The sequence below is a fragment of the Branchiostoma lanceolatum genome, chromosome 4 (genome assembly GCF_035083965.1).
Source record: "Branchiostoma lanceolatum isolate klBraLanc5 chromosome 4, klBraLanc5.hap2, whole genome shotgun sequence".
NCBI classification, from domain to species: domain Eukaryota; kingdom Metazoa; phylum Chordata; class Leptocardii; order Amphioxiformes; family Branchiostomatidae; genus Branchiostoma; species Branchiostoma lanceolatum.
This window is the reverse complement of record NC_089725.1, coordinates 9,856,933-9,874,205: the sequence shown is the minus strand read 5'-3', so window position 1 is coordinate 9,874,205 and position 17,273 is coordinate 9,856,933. Positions and strand designations below refer to the sequence as shown.

At 41.1% G+C, this 17,273-nt stretch overlaps 1 protein-coding gene across 2 annotated transcripts in view; it reads left to right on the top strand.

Moving 5' to 3' along the window:
- Nucleotides 1-17,004, top strand: part of LOC136432500 (BTB/POZ domain-containing protein 7-like) — a 28,759-nt gene extending 11,755 nt beyond the window's left edge. For both annotated transcript variants that reach the window (XM_066423818.1, XM_066423819.1), the window contains exons 3-8: nucleotides 4,615-4,823; nucleotides 6,198-6,273; nucleotides 7,020-7,321; nucleotides 10,917-11,085; nucleotides 12,727-13,094; nucleotides 13,865-17,004. In XM_066423818.1, coding sequence (XP_066279915.1) covers nucleotides 4,615-4,823; nucleotides 6,198-6,273; nucleotides 7,020-7,321; nucleotides 10,917-11,085; nucleotides 12,727-13,094; nucleotides 13,865-14,014 — 1,274 coding nt within the window. In that variant the 3' untranslated portion in view covers nucleotides 14,015-17,004. The remainder of the gene's footprint in view (nucleotides 1-4,614; nucleotides 4,824-6,197; nucleotides 6,274-7,019; nucleotides 7,322-10,916; nucleotides 11,086-12,726; nucleotides 13,095-13,864) is intronic.
- The last annotated feature ends 269 nt before the right edge of the window (nucleotides 17,005-17,273 follow it).

Genomic DNA, 17,273 nt, shown 5'->3' with positions numbered 1-17,273 from the left:
TACTGCAAGTGAAACAAGAAAAGTTACCTGTGAGAGTTACTGCTATGATAGTACAGTAAAACAAGTTCATCTTTAAGCTACTTTAATCTCAAAAACTACAAGCGCCTGGGGGCCAGGAGATACTCTTCTCTCTGAAAGAAAAAAGAAGAAAAAAAAGAAGAAAAAAAAAGTTTTAAAAAGTTATTATTTCAATGAAACCTTATTAGCGTCAACTGTAAATATGTATATAGTGGGAATGAAGTAAACATCTCTGCACAAAAACATCCATTTATCGATCTTTTGAAAGTACAGACTTCCTCTTATTCAAAGGAATCATACAAATTTTGACCCCTGTTCCGCTATGTTATCGGCATGTGCGCCCCCCTCCCCACTACAGTTATCGCCAGTTGCACGGTGCCGGCGTTTTTGTAGCTGTTTTTCCGCCGATTTACCGACAGTTATTGCCACCAAAGAAGCCACAAAAACATCCGAAATGCCTTCAAAATACCCCTATAGTTTATCGGACTTTCTGTCACCTTTGTAAACAACGGGAAAAGTTCCAAGCTTACCTTCACTTTTTCCCGCGCAAGGGTAAAGGGACGTCCACTATATTCCACCAATAACAGCGCCCGGGCACATTGCGTCACTGAAAATTAGCCAATGCGATGCAAGTCTCGCGTTTCGCGAGATGTAATCTACGCGTGGTTTCGCGAGACTTCATCGGAAAAGAAACATGGCGGACGATCGAAGCGACGAAGCGGCTGAATCGGCGAATTTTCATCGCATTCAGCTAAGTTACCGGGGAAAAAACGGGGCGAAAATAGCGAAAATAAACGGGCGTCATGAGGGCGTCTTGCCTAAAAGTAGGGCGTCCAATTTCTATTATTTTCAGAACAGCGCGTCCAGATGACGCCCTGACGCCTCTCTGCCTAAAAGCCTGCTGTGGATGATAGACTCTATAAACAATTTCCATTTCCCAATTCGCAGGCTGATTTAGATTATTTACGCTTGGTTCACTGGGTGTACTTAGGTCTTAAAATCAAGATTTATCATCCAAATTAAGGTATATACAGATGTGATGTCAGCTACTGTGGTAATTTTGTGCTTTCAATTTTCATGGCAATAAGACATGAAATTTTCTGTCATAACAAAAAAAATCATACTTATTAATGGAAATGTTTTATGCCAGTGCCCAGGCTTGGCATCTGTTATGATATTAGCTATCATGTTTTAACTGTTTGTAGCTCACAAAACAAGTCTGCTGAAGAAATTAGTTAACATACCTTTACTACCTGAGGAAAAATGTACACTTTTGATTGAAATTTCCCATGCTTGTGACGTTCTGATGTCTGTGGCAATATTGGCTGGCATCCTTCAATTTTTGATGTGTCGCAAAACATGTCCAAGAAGGGAAACTAGATTGTGTGTAACAGTACATTTTACTACCCAGGGAAGAATATATACTTATTAAACTTTACATGCTCTTACAGTGTAGTATATTTTACCTTGGTAACAGAGACTACCGGTTGTTGGTTTCTGCAAAATTAATTTATGAATGTATGTCTTTCGAGCTTTGGGCACTTTGTAGGGTACATCGTGCATGTTTCACTCATATTTTGTTATTTATATATAATCTAGTCATATTTGGTTGCATGGGATGCATGGTAGTCTATTTTAGTGTAAGAAAAAAATTATTTTGGCTCTTCAAATCCTGTATCGACAAAGCTTTGCACGCCATTTCCAATATAGGCAATTGAGTTATAGCATATCTTATTCTCAGCAGTTGTGGTTATCGAACCCGCACGAACTGTTGAACACAAGCCATTTATTCTACTTTGATTTTGCCACAAGTATTTCAGTCTGTCACAATCCCTGGTTCTTAACATAAGACAGGAGCGGAGTATGCCTTGAAGTTACTAATGTATTCCATTACTCTTTATGTTTTTAGTGGAAATTGGATGATACATATGTAGCATAGTATCATGAATTTTAAACACACATATCCATGATAGCAGTAATTGCATGTACATGTGTACACAAGGACAAACAATATCATTACACACAATACTAATGGAAATACTGTATTGAGAATTACCTACATTTCATGTACATGTGTGTACATTAATTTGTATTGATTAGCCTGTAAACACTACCTCCTGAAGCCTTATCATACAACAGATGTATTAATGACTGATAGTATTATACAAAATAGGCTTTAGCTTGAGATTTGTGGTACATGTATATGTAGTGTGCATTGTACCAAACTAAGCTATGTCTGGGGGCTAGGTGATTTTTGTGAGTGATTGGACCGCTACAAGGCTGTAGCAATAACCTCTGTTCTGTAGGAATGGGAAGATCAGAGTCTATGATGTCTAGAAAGAGAAGACCTTTCAATACTGCTAGCACGATGTCATAAATTTGAAAGGAAAGCCATGTAGGAGACGTCTAGAATTTGGAATGATAGATTCTATGGGGCGCCTGAGTTTTTACATATTTCATTGAAAGGACCTTTCCGTTGCCCTTGCCAATGCGGGTGACGCTGCGTCAGAATGCTTTTAGCTAACTCGACAATGAGGAAACCTAATAGTATATGCATTAATGTATGATACAAATGTAGAGATTGTCATCATTTTTTATCCATGCAAGCACAGTACTTACAAATGTACGTCGCATTTTGGCATAGAGCGAAGATTAAAGTCATACTGCCTTAAATTGATCGCCTTTTACGTCTAGGGTTTGTAATTTCTATTCATGAAGCTTAAATCCAGTATTAACACTGCAGAGGATTTTACCGCAATACATCAAAGTGATTGTGCTATCATCATTTTGGCAGGGTATGTGGCGGGATTATGCAGAAATGTTTTGAGTTACTGGGGGAATTAGGTTTACATACCGAGCAATTATATTTGGTGTACAAGATTATAAGTAATACTATAATAGCCAATGGTAGGGGAAAGGTACTATATCCCAATTTCCGACTCTCACATTTTTATAGGTATTTATATTATCATGTTGGGGGAAAGATGGCAATTAGCGTTTAGAATTTAAAGTGTTGCTAATGGAGGAATACCATCATATGATACTGTAAATGCAGAAATGTTTGTGGTGGTTTATGTTCGCTGTTTTCGCGGTGAACTCTTTACCGCAAACTTAGAACCACCGAGAAAAGACGTTCCATCGTGTGACTGTATCGCTACTAAACCTAGTACATGTAGTATTTATTTTATTTCATTCCTCCCTTAAGGGTATACGTATCTGGGACAATAGTGCAAACGGAAGTGCTAGTAAGTTGTAAAATATAGTAGAAATGTAAAAATATCCTAAGTCTAGCTCAGTCCTTCTAAATAGTTGATGTTCAAACAAGAAACAAAATGGAAAATGCAAGATGAAAAAAAGCCTAATTTTCAGAACCTTGATCAATGGCTCTTTTTTTGTTTTATATTCATCCCTTAAGTCATTGACACATTGCAGGGATGACTTCAAAAACTGTTGCATAACATTAACAACAAATTAAAGTATTATTCTTGTTCTCTTCGTGGGTGGTTATCATCAGTCTACAGTTGGCCAGAATTCAGTTCAAAATGGAATTCAGTGTAAGAAAGCAGCTATTTCAAGTGGTTGGGACACTTAAGTCTTAACGCTTGTCCAACTGCATGTTGCAAATACATGTATTCATGCAGGAACGCTAGTTGTATAGTATTAGAGTATGTTATCGTTGTATCCATATGGATGGGGCTGTCTGTATGGTGGATTGTAGGCTCACATTGACACATACTCTGGATTAAGCCAAAATCTGATATCAAATACATTTTGCCCCAGCCTGATCAGTCAGAAACCTTTGAAAATCGTGGTATCAAACGTGTTGGCTCAGCGGTTAACACTGATCAATAAATCAATGACTGTTATCAAAGATGCGGCTTTGTTTAGGTGAAAAACCTCTATCGTATGCACATAACTGCCTCCTATCTTGGCAGCTATGATAAGATACTAGGTATCCGTGCCTCTTCATTTCTTCTTGACTTATCGTACTGGCAAAATTGGCATGTTGTGGTTGCAGCCTTTTGGGGAATTCCATTTTGTGCCACATACTACTTTCATTGTGTGGAATGGCAGTTTTCTTCAAACTATATTATGTCAGTTGTTAAAAGATGTTACCTTTCTTGAGTGTATGCCCTGAGAAATACTACAGGTACACATAACATGTAGTAATAATGTGGTGTTTACTATTTCTTTGAAGAGTCGTGTCGAATGGCGGAATACTAGTGGCTAGGCTAGTAATAGTATATACAAGATTGAAAAGTCATTGGTTTGATTCCTGGCTAGATGCTGGGACGGGGTCCGTGGGAATGGAACTTTACACAACTTTCCTCACTCCAGCTAGGTGTAAAAAGGGGTACCTGCCTTTGGTTGGGGAGGTAACAAGTGATGGAAAGAGAGGGATGGGCTCCGCCTTCCAATAATGTGCCCTAGACACACTTGGATTAACAACCCAAGTTGTCCCTTCTCCCTGCTGCCTAACTCTGTAACCAATAGGGAATTGGCTGCCAAACGGCTACTTCAGAGTGCTAAAGGTTAAAGGCTGTGGAACCCTTACCTTTAGCAGAGTCTAAATACCTTTGTACCTGTATCCTCCAGGCTGTGAAGATATCATTGCTGAGAGCATCACGGTGGACATGCTGATCCCAACCCTCCAGTGGAGCAGACAGCCCCACGGCTCGGAGTGGGCCCACAGACAGGCCCTGCTCTACCTGAAGGAGGAGTTCTCCCAGGTAGCCTCCTCACCTGTGCTGTGTGAGCTTGGCAAAGACTACTTGGGAGAGGCCCTACAGTCAGACTACCTCCAGGTACGTTGTAATGTTTAAACTGGAGTTTTAGCTTTTTTGGTGGTGTCGAATGGCCGAGTAGCTAGGCTAGCAGACACGAGATTGACTAGTCAGGGGTACGATACCTGGCATTCTTGGCTAAACGATGTGTCCTTGGCAAAGACTACTTGGGAGAGGCCCTACAGTCAGACTACCTCCAGGTACATTGTAATGTTTAACCTTCTCCCTGCTGCCTAACTCTGTTGCCAATAAGGAATTGGGTGCCAAATGGCTACTTCAGAGTGCTAAAGGTTAAACTTGACGCCTTAGCCCTTTTGGTTGCGTCAAATGATTCCTGGCTAGACGTTGTGTCCTTGGGAAAGGCACTTGACACGACTTTTTTCCCTCGGCCCAGGTGTACAAATGGGAACCTGAGTTCAGTTGAGGACAGGTAAAAGGTGGTGGAAGGAGAGGGATGGGCTCCACCTTTCAATACCGTGTCCTAGACACAGTAGACAAATACCCACTCCCCCTACGGCCTCAAAAAGGCTATGGGACTTCCTTTACTTACACCTTTTTTTTAGCTCTTTGCACTGATGTCAATTTTGCAATATCAGAAAGAGTTGTACTTTTGGTTGATCGTGCCAATAACGTGAGCCATGATAAAAGATAAGCCTACACAGATACCTTTTCTAGTCTGGGTGACTTTTATACATAATTGTGTAAGAGCAGGTGGCATATCCAATATTTGCCTTCCTACTGGGATTATGGTTTATATTACGTTAGTTCAGACATACAGCTGACTGGGCAGGAACCTTAAACCCTGTTCATACCAGGATTCGCCGTTGTAGGCACAGGATTGAACCCGATTCGATTCGCCGAATCCTACTCCCGAGGTGGAGGTTTGGTATTAACCCCCGACGGAGCCAGATTTGGACAGGATTTGCAAATGAGGATCAATCCTATGCCAGGATGAATTGAAATTTGCAAATCCTGGTATGACTATGACTAAGCGGGGTCTTACCTTTCCCTGTAAGCACTGATTATATGTCTGCCCTGGACGGCTGTCAGAACAAAAACCAATCATCCTATTATGAAAGTGATGGTGTAGCTCATTGAATAGCTACTTTTGAACTGTTCATGACAAGAGAAAACAGATATGTAGAATAATGTACAGTATCTACAGGTACAAATTCCCCTAGCTCTTTTCTATGTTGACCATTGGATCATGCATATGGGCTAACGTCCCCTCCTAAGGACTGCAACCCTTTCAAGTAGCTTGCATATTGGGTGAGTGAAAACAGCTGGTATTCAAACTCCCAGCCTATTGGTCCAGAGGCAGGGTCGCTAAACACTGCTCACACAAGCTACCCAAACATGAATGTATTATGATGTTCTGTGTTCCCATTCCCACAGGCCAGTGAGCTGGAGGTGCTGAAGGCTGTGTTGAAGTGGGGGGAGCATCAGCTGGTCCGGAGGATGGAGGAAAGAGGTGGGCTTACCACACATGTCATGTCAGCTGCCTGTGTGAAAGACTTAATGTTTACCATGTTGGGTATCAGTGGACCAGTACTGATGTCCAGTCAAGATGCTTCTTGTAGAGAGTACTGTGGTTAGAATTAGAATCTAGTCAGTAAGGGAAGATCTTGGGTAACAAGTTTCTTAGAAAATTATTGTTATGTGAGCAGGGTTTTTAAGTAAGCGTAAATACCAACATAATTTAAACTTTAGCAGTCTGCAAGGTTGTATCTTGAATAAACATTTCCAAGAAGCTGACATTGTCCCTTTCATTTTGATATGTCTGACTTTGTCACAAAATTTCACTGCTTTTCTGGATGGATGGTTGCTTGCAGGTAAACTAATACTGCAAGGCATCTAGTTGTCAATGTTTATTTTGAGGCATAAAAAAGTAAGATAAAGCAGGCATCCTCCTGCTTTTTCAAGTGGTAGTGCAATGCGGCTTCACTACAGCTCACGTTTTTGGCCAAGCACACTGAGTAACCCCTACTCTTCTCGATAAGTGTGTTGGGTTCTTTGAGGCATACTACAGTCATTCACTGTACTAGAGATGAAAACTATAATTAAACTTGATTACAAATTACCATTTACATCAGCAACAAAATATTTTAAACATCAAAACTTACTGATGATAAACGTATGAGGGGGGGGGCATTATGATCGACAGACAGAGTTGTTCCATGTGATGTAAAGGTACTAACACACAGACTGTATTTGCAGAGCCTAACTTGGTGAGCAACACTGCTCACAGTGTGAGCAAGAAGGGAGTGAAGAGGAGAGATCTGGACGACGTCGAGCTGAGGGAGATCCTGTCCGAAGTCCTGCCGTACGTCCGCGTGGACCACGTCCTTCCCGCCAGCCACGACGTCCTCTCCGGCGCCATCAAGCGCGGTCTGGTGAGCAGCCCGCCCTCCCACATGCTCGGGGGCGACACGGGGAAGGCCAACGCCTGGATCCCGGGGAAGAGCAGCGGCATGTACATCAAACCCAGGTTATTCCAGCCGTACATGGATGAAGCTAAGGTCAGTAAGGCCACCACTTACCCACTCTCTTCACGCCAACTGCAAAGTACGCACTTCTAAATTACATTACGTCTAAAGTGAAAGCGTCTACCGTCCTTGGACCAAGTTCCCGACTAAGTGCTGTAAAACTCAAACATTTCACATTAGGATATTTTGACAGCTGTCAGTGCCAAGTTAGATCCTTCTTCACTGCGAGGATCAAGTTGTCTTGACAGATAATTTAATGCCAAACTAAAGTAATCCGACAAAGAAAAGTGCCACGAACCCGCCTGATGGATTGATTTTATTTCACCGTGACCTGTTAAGTGCCTCCAATTACTTATGAGTATGTTACCCTAAGGCGTTGTTTCTTTCTTAAGGAGATGCGAGCAATTAAAGCTGACAGCTCCACTTCCTGACAACTCCGCCGTAATGGAATTGTTCTTTGTTATTCACTTTGGGCTTTCATTTCCCCAAGTACACATACGTGATGCTCATCTTTATTTCCCAACTTCTTGTACGTGATGCCCATTCCTGGTTTCTTTTTGTCAAGTCCCTAAGTTTCATTGAACCTGAACTTAAAAAGGGACTTTCCCGAGTAGGAAATAACTACTGAGGCCTTAAAGAGGGCCCGAACTGAATCTTTTCTATCATTCATATAAAAATTAGATCTTTTCTGAAATTATAAATGCAAGTTTTAAACCAATTTTCCGAGAATAAGTTGCTAAAACTGCCACCAAAAAATGTGTGGTCTGCGAAATCTGGTGCGACTAATTAGGCAAGGGCCGTGACGTCAAACTGTTGACTCCCCGCCGGCTAGTATGGCTGACACGGTGAAAATAACAATTTGATGGACCCATATCTTATAAAGGAAACAGAATTTTGCTACAAAAATCGGTATGTCGAAAGAACACACATCTAATTTTAGGTGGAAAAAAAATCAATCGAATTCGCGCCACAAAGATCTATTTTTGGGGCTCTTGGGTATGATGCACCTCTTGGATCCTCCCGGAGTCCAAGCTGCGTGGGTAACACAGAACGTTCGCAAAGCGGAAGATTTTGTATAGAATCGGCGAGGCACAAAACAGAAATCGCTTCTAATATACACCAATTATAGTATTAACATACATGTACTCCTAGGGTAATAAGCTAATGCTGTGCATATTTGCTTTTAGTGACAGACGTGCGGAAGCTTGCGTCCCTCGTGTCAGGCCAAGATTCAATGTGTAACCGGCAAGGGGGGCCGGCTCACAGGCCGGCTCAGAACATAATGTTCAGTATTGTAACCCTTGTATAATAATTTTCTCCAAAACACTCGGTGTATTCGGTGTGTGGCCTTTTCTTTCTCGTTTTGTTTTATGATGAGTCTCGTAAGCCCCCAGTCCCTGGCCGCGATCAGACTTACCGGGCCGTCTCCGTGCTCATTCGGGAGATCACTGTTCCGTCACGCGGGCGGAGGGTCCTGTTTCACCGCGCCACTGGACCGCTACAGCCCGGGTGTGTGGCCGTCATTCCTCCGGACAGCCCGAAAAGCTCCCCCGGACTCTCATGGGCCTGCAGCCGCCGCTGGGACGGGAGATTCCGTCTGGACAAGTTCGTTGGTACCGGGCATGTGGCCGTGCCGTCCCCGGGGGCGGTTATAACGGGACCCGGCGGGTTGGCTTGCCTGCTTGCCCGACGACTAGAGCTGTCCGGCTCCGCTACCAGAAGACTCGGCAATTTGTTTTCGGAGACAAACGGAAACTAAATTATTATCCTCAATTAGGTATTATACCTAATTGAGCATCTGTGTCATTACAGTAAATATCGTGAGAACAGTCCTTGAATTAATAGGAACACGGAGGAAATTCGTAAAAAGGAAAACTCTGGCGAGGTCGCCATTTTGTTTGTTTTGATTCAGACGCCGCCGACAAATACACCGACTCACGCACTATAAAATCTCCTTGACTAGACAAAACGAACACGTACTACATGTCAAATCATTCTTATTCTTTATTCTACCATGTCCATGACAGAAATTGGTGAAAGGTGCGGTTTAATAGTTGCAGTATACAATAAGTTACTAGCTAGTATTTTACACAGGGTAAATAAATTACATGTGGCGGTCAAACTCAGCGCGTCTGTGACTGGAGCAGCTGGCGTCGGTAGACCGCAGCGATGTCTATGGTTGGAACTGCTCCTGGGGCTATAGTCGTCTCCTTATTCCACAGCTCTCCGCAATCTCCAGATTCGGGGTGAAACATGAGGGCTCCAACGGTCCAAGTGTGCGGAGCACAAGACACAAGAACTAAAAATCACGCCGATGCCTCTGCTGCGTACTAAAGTGGATCCACGATCTTTCTTGTTTTCTCCGTGCTTTGTCTGCCTCAGTTCCTGCATTCTTAACTCGAGGAAACTTGTGCTTAGATATAACTCCGGTAATAATAAAATTTTTGCAGCTAGCTTCATTTGGCCTGCCTGCTACACAGTATTTTTCACCACGTTTTGGCTTACAATCTGTTGGCGCAGCCATGACAGTTCGACTGAGTCAACAGTTTTACGTCACGCATATCATTTACATCTCATTTGAATTCGCACAAAATTTTTGCTCTTTGCTCTTTTTGAGGACGTTTTAACATTACTTCCCGGCTGAATTATCACACAAGCAATGTTTCATTTGAATCAGAATAAAAAGAACCTCTAGAATCATAGAAAATCATACTCAGTTCGGGCCTTCTTTAAACGTGCTTTCCTGTCAGAGGTTTAAGTGTCATTGAAATATTTTTTCTCAACCTTACTTGACTTGTAGTCTTTAAATTTCATTGCACTTGAACTTAAACTTAAACAGGCTTTCCCAAGTAGGAAATAACTACTGAGGCTTTAAACCTACTCTCCTGTCAGAGGTTTCAGTGTCATTGAAATGTCATTTTTCTATAACCTCACTTTTGAAGTTAGTCCTGTTGAAGGCAACCCTACACACATACCTTATACACATCTGATATAACACACAGAAAAACTAAAGGTAGCAACAACAAGGAGAAGAACAAAAATTCTGCTGGAATATTTTTGCATCCAAAAAGGATGCTTAAAATTGACAAGTGTTACCTATCTAACAGGAGTCATGTCTATCATGCTTCAGTTGATTAATGTACACGTCCTGAACAACATACTTGCAGAAATAATGATGTAATGCTTTGCAGTTGTTTGCCAATTGTTCAGTTTGTCAATATATTTCGAGCGACAGACATGATTTTATTGCAACATTCACCAACAATCCAACATTATTTGCGTGAACTAAAAACTTATTGCATAACGAACATGATGTACCAACGTATTGATAAATCCACGGATAGCCTCCTCCTCAACCCCCCTCCCACTGTCTTTTCAAATGTAAAGTGCAGATTTAACATTTGGTCTCATAGCTTTCAGAAATAGTTCAAAATTCAGACTTTTGTCTGCCAAGTGTTCTTGCTTTTTAAGGAGATAGCAATGGGCACGGGTCTTAAAGTCTTATAAGACTATAAGTTAAATTTTATATGATTCATGTTCTTCGAAAGAACAAACAAACAAATAAACCAATAAACCATTTATTATTATTATTATTATTATAAACCAGTTCATCTCTTTCTCCCCACAGGCCATCCTGGAGGAACATCTGGATGCGGAGATTGAGCTGGTGCGCCTGCGTATGATGCGGATGTCGCACATCCCCGACACTCTCTACATGGTGGACGACAAGACCCCCTCCAGGGTCCGACACAGACCCAGTGCCAAACCTCCCGCCTTCATCGCGGGGGAAGTACCAGGTAAATCTATACTATTGGGATACACAATCAAAACTGCAAAAAAATACCACTCGCTGTAGGTGGTCGCTGTAGACAGGATCCTTAATGCTTGTGTCAATGGGAAAAGTTATATAAGGAAGCACTCTTACAAAGGTGGTCCCTAGTAGAAGTTAATCTGTATATACTGTGTATATTTCGGGATATAAAGTCAAAACTGCAGAAGAAAACACTAGGGACTGATAAAATCTGGTCTATGTGGACAGGTGGTCACTGTAAAACAGGATCCTTCCTGCTTTTGTCAATGAGAAAAATTATCTAAGGGACCACCAAAAAGTCACATTGGCCTGGTGGTCACGTGTACATGTTTTACTATATATCAATGACTAGATGGTCCTTATGCATAGGTGGTCTCTAGTACAGGTTTGACTGTATATCATTGGTTATGTGGTCCTTATGCAGAGGTGGTCACTAGTCCAATGTTTCTTCTTATGTAGAGGTGGTCACTTGTACAGGTTTGACTGTATATGAATAAATGGTCAACTAGTATACAGGTTTGACTGTAGTCTTTATGCAGAATGTGAATAAAAACAGAAGATGCTAACTCCTCTGGTCAGATATAAGCTACCAACATCATATTCCTGACAAAGGCAATCTTTATATTGTACTTGAGTAAAATGAATTTTCCATGTTATCTTTTCTCAAAAGACAATGGATGATCTATGCTCTGCAAATAGGTTCTAATCCCAGGAACCACTAATAGTAATACACGTCTTAGAATGGCATTTGCTTTTAAGTCCGAAAGACAGCTGTGAGACAGAATAACTTATTCACAACACTTCAAAGCATTGAAAACATAGAGCAGTTGGGAAGGCAGGCACTAATAAGAAGGAAACATCATAGGCTTCACAATGACTGATTACCACTGCAACTGCATAAAACTCACTAAACCAGACAGTTTGTCATTTTGTAAGTAATGTCCTCAGTACTGTCTTTCATCTTCGTCCTGAAAAATGCCCACCGAAGCTACAGGTTGTAAGGCTAGACTTGACTACACTGTCTTCCAAAACACAGAGGAATTGGTTATGAATGGTTGGCATCTGTTCACAGTAGCGGAAACTTGGCTTCAGTCCATCTTAGTCTCCCCTGCAAGGCCAGTTTAGTTTGTGGAGGGTGTAGGAGCTTGTTAGTGAAGGAGTGGGCTACATCTAGGAGATGCGCCTACGTGTGCACCTTCCACCCACACGGGCTAACCTCTGTCAAAGTCTCCCGTTTCGCCAAGTGGGGCTCTGAAAAGCATCTCTGATGAATGCTAATTTGGAAAAACGTGTACTTGAGAAACCTCTGTATTGTTGACAAGTTTTCAGTGTCTCTGTCATGAATGAAACATTGTTACTGCATGTCAAATTCTAAATGGAAACTTTAATTTGCAATTTCAGTTTTCAATGATTCTTGAGGGCAGAATCCGAAATGGAATAACTTTGCAACAAATGATCACAGTGCGAACAAAGTTCGACTGAAATAGACAAACCTTCATAATTGATTACTATAGAGTGGTTAAGTGAAAGCTATTGTCTTCAGGGTTGAAATAACACCGTTTGCTACGCTTCACTTAAGATGTCTGCTCCTTTTTCCTAACATATTTTCCCTCCTGTTGTCCTGCAGTTCCGAATGTGGACAAGGTACGATCAATGTTGGGGAGGGAGAAGGAGCTACGCCGCATCCCGTTGGCGCAGCGGGCGTACGGCATCTGTCCCGACCGGGGCCTGGTCACGTACCAGATCCACCTGCGCGTGGTGCGTGAGTTCGGCCTGCCAGACGCAGCGGTAGAACTGTTGCAGTACCCAGGGGACTACTACCTCGAGCTGCTAGATGACATTCCAGGTGCGGGGGCGACTGCGGCCGTGGCGTTGGCGGTTCCTCCGATGTCTGCACCTGCCAGACACCTGGATGAGACCAGATTCTCCTTCACACCCTCCCCGAGACCCCTGGGACCCAGACCTGCACCTGTACAGCATGTGGATCCACTTGATGTAAGAGCTGTTTTCTCCCTTTTTGTGAAACTTTGTGCATGCAGTCTACTTGCTCAACTATATGGGAGGATAATTCATTTTGACTACTTCTCCAAACAAGGTCACATACCAACAGGCCCAAAATGGACCTTGACCCTCGTCTTCCCAACACTAACCCAAATATCATCAAATATCCATCCCAGGGCTCGAAATCCATTTTTGCAAATCGGTGCACTGGTGCACCCTGCCAGAATTAGGTGCACAGAAAGAAATTTGGATTTGGATGCACCACATAAAATAAAGTTGAATGTCAGCAAAACATTACAGTTATAATTATAATTAAGAACTCCAATCTGTAATTCTATAGCTTCCAATTTTCAGACAAGTAGTGCATCAAAGGGTTATATTGCTTTTTCTGATACCAGTGTACTATTGAACCTTTACCCTATAGCCTACAAAAATATCTAGGTGCACTAGTGCACCCACAGTCAAAAATTAGGTGCACAGCTCCAATATTGGGTGCACCCACTATTTTGAGCCCTGCATCCAGAGGTTCTTGAGTTTTGCTGACTACAAAAATCCGGAAACACAGACACTCACACAGACTTACCCAAAACAATATCTCCATTTTTCACTAAGCCCTTTGTAATAGCACCAGGCTAGTTTGGCAGCCCTGGCTGTGCAGCCTGAATAGCCAAACCCAGAAATGAATACTAAATGTTTCCTGGGTAATTTTTTGAAGTGCATGTGGTTTCACTAAATCAATGCCTTGTTTTTGTACCTGGATGCAGGTAACTGAATGCACTCGGCGAGGTGTGATGCCTGACATCGCTGTTCCAGCTACTTCTGCTACCCCCTCTGTGGGACGACAAATGCAGCGGAGCCCAGAGCTGGGCGATCGGGGCGGGGCCGCCTTCAGCAGGTCCTTCTCCTACAGCTGAGGAAACACCTGCAGACAGCTGTTTGTAAACAGGTGGCAGACTGTACACCTGCACATCTGCACATCTGTTTGTAAGCAGGTGCTAGGCTGCACAGCTGCACAGCTGTTTGTAAGCAGGTGCTAGTCAGTACAGCTGCACAGCTGTTTGTAAGCAGGTGCTAGTCAGTACAGCTGCACAGCTGTTTGTAAGCTGGTGCTAGGCTGCACAGCTGCACAGCTGTTTGTAAGCAGGTGCTAGGCTGTACAGCTGTATGTTAGCTGTACAGTTGGCCAGGCGACTGCTGGTCCATAATGGACTTAAGATGCAAAAGGGTTATTCCACTTCAGAAAGTGGATGGATGGGGATGCTGCTCCCCCTTGAAGCTTTTAAAATGAACTTGCCCTGATCTTCCTTCAATTATGTAAATGTAAGTATAAAGAATGTGTTCTAAACACTTTTATATTATTTCTTACCAATCTCTTCCTGAAGAAAATGCCACAGCAGTGTCATATGTTATATATATATGTATGTATGTATACTTATATATATGTGTATATTGCTGTTAGTATACTAGGTATAGTTAGGCTGGATGGTGAAAGTTTAAGTGATTTTTGATAAAGATTTAAAATCCTTTCATACTGTATTTGGACGCCCTATCTGGACTGTTGTTCAGTGGACATGAAACACCATATAGATATTTCTCTACAGTATGCATGTCCACACAGACAGTGGAGTTCAATTTTACTGTGGGAGGAACAGTGTTTAGCTGCAATAGATGGAGAATGGATTGAATGCTGTTGTATTTTGCTGTGTACACAATGTGCCACTGTTAATTTTATGCTTAAGATGTCACCAGCCATAGTACAGCCTTTTTCTATCACAGTGCCAATAACAGAGCTGCTCATTTTAGATATAGCAAATCTCAACAATATCACAGCATACTAGAATATGAATATTTGCATATTTGACGAAAAATGCCCTGCTTGTAGAAAATGTTTTGATAAAAATTTGGGCAAAGAATGTACCGGTAGTGATTTAAGTTTATGTTTTATATGATCTTGATACTTTTGAGATGAACTTCTTTTTGTCTCTTTTTCATTAAAATAATCATTTTGTACATATGTAGACATTAAAAATGTATATGCAAGAACAGAAGTTTGAACTGATAGAATTGAAGTCTTCTTGTCAGCCCCCCCTGCATTGTGGTATACAGTATTTGTAAAAAAAAAAGGAAAAGATCTTGATTTTCTACATTTTCATAGCTTTGTTGGGAAATGATGTAGAAAACTTGCTTTCCAGCTCTTGGTTAATTTTCTGAATTGAATATGTTCACTGTCTGTGCATTGCAGATATTAGAAAGTTTATGCCTGCACATATTTTTGCTATTGAATTCCTATATTTGCTTTTCAAATGACTTATTATAATACAAAAAAGAACTTAAAACATATGAGAAGGTAATATCATATGAGCTATCATACCATTCTGGTGGAGAAATAGCTTTCAAGTAAAATGGTCAGACTGATATAAGTACCCCTAACTCTCTTTATACGCTAGACTATCTGAAAGAAATTTAGAATTTGTGTCAAACTGTCCCTTTGTATTTGCCGGGCTTCCATAAAAAATATTTGACTTTTCCATGCACTGTAGATATTATGAATGAAGATATGTGTACATGTACCATAAAGTTTATGTGTAAAGAACTGCTAAGCGATAATCTATTTTCATTATGACGTTTTCCTTATTAGTATATTTGCATATGTTGACTAGTGTGTGTGTGGCTTTCCGGACAAAATGAAATGAACTGGATCGAAAAGATTCTCTATGTTGAGGCCGATTGGTATTGTCATATACAAGAACTTGTGTCAGGTTTCCCTTTTTGTCCAAAAAATGTATAGATGATTATTATTGCATCATATGTTTGTCGTAGAGAGTCCACTATATGTTTGATTATTTACTTATAACGACAATCATAGATATGTGTTCACCATTACACACTATATTATAAAGTCTTTGCTATGGCCACAGAAGTAGATAGTAGACTAGAATAGTAGATCCTGCATGTAAGTCTTCCATTTTTATCACACTTTTCGTATTTATCATACCATTCAAAAGTTACATAATCTATTTTACTATACAAATTATTGTCTGCGCTTTAAGTTAAGTCTCAGAGTAGGGACATGAATTATGGAAAATTATGAGTCAAGCAACAAACACAGATGAAAAACCTTGAAAATTGTACCTGTTGTATGTACAATGCGAAATAAGCGAAAAATCATTGAATCAACAGTGGACTGTAAAAAATTGACCCCACATGTTTTGAGTTGTCACCACATTTTGCCTTGTTCCAATTGTCATGGATGTAGTTGCCGATGTATGTTTATCATACAACTGTGATATTCCATACCCATTATGCAACTAAAAATTCATGGAGGATTGACAAAAAAGGCCTCATTTTTTTTAGTCATCATCGATCATGTAAAATCTTTATGACTTCTTTTCTTTGCTCATAGCTAAGGCAAATCTCTGAGATGTAATTTTTTCTAGTCATCAAATCAAGAGAAAAAAAGCATGGGATCATTGTTTATATCGACTGATTATATTTTCAATTCTCGATTTCGAAGTATTTGTGAACGAATGAAAGATGACTCCCCCTTGAACTGTACCCTGTTTGAAACAAACGTCAAAAATAGATGTTTGCTGTGGTGTTGTGTTCTGTGTATGTACCTGGGTCGTGTAGAATGTCCGATGTATCCCCTGCAATTATTATTACCAAGCTGTCTGATCTCTACACACCAATGGAATTAATTTAACTACGTAGAATGTATTATGGTCTTCTGGAAAGGAAAACCTAAGATGTGTACAGCTGGTTTTATCACTTAGATATGAGCGTTATTTTCCTAGTTCTTCACTGTACAGAGATGTCCATAGTAAGTAAGCTTTGTGTGGCCTAGTGGTACTATGGTGTACGTTCTGCTTGGCAATAAAGCTTCCCGTTTTACAAAAAAAATTAACTTCTGGTGTTATTTTCGAATGGGAGGAACAGATGGGAATGGCAGTATGCTTTGTTGATATTGTTTGCAAACAACAATTCATTATGAGTGAAAATACATAGATTAGAAAAGTTGGAGCCTTTACAATATAACACTATTCCCTGTCAACAACATTCCCTGTCCTACAAAGATTCAAAGTGATGGTTTTACTATACTGTATATCATATGTGGTCGTTCGAATTACAAGCAGATGTTCAGGGGCAAATCCCTACGGTTTCTGACTGGCCCCC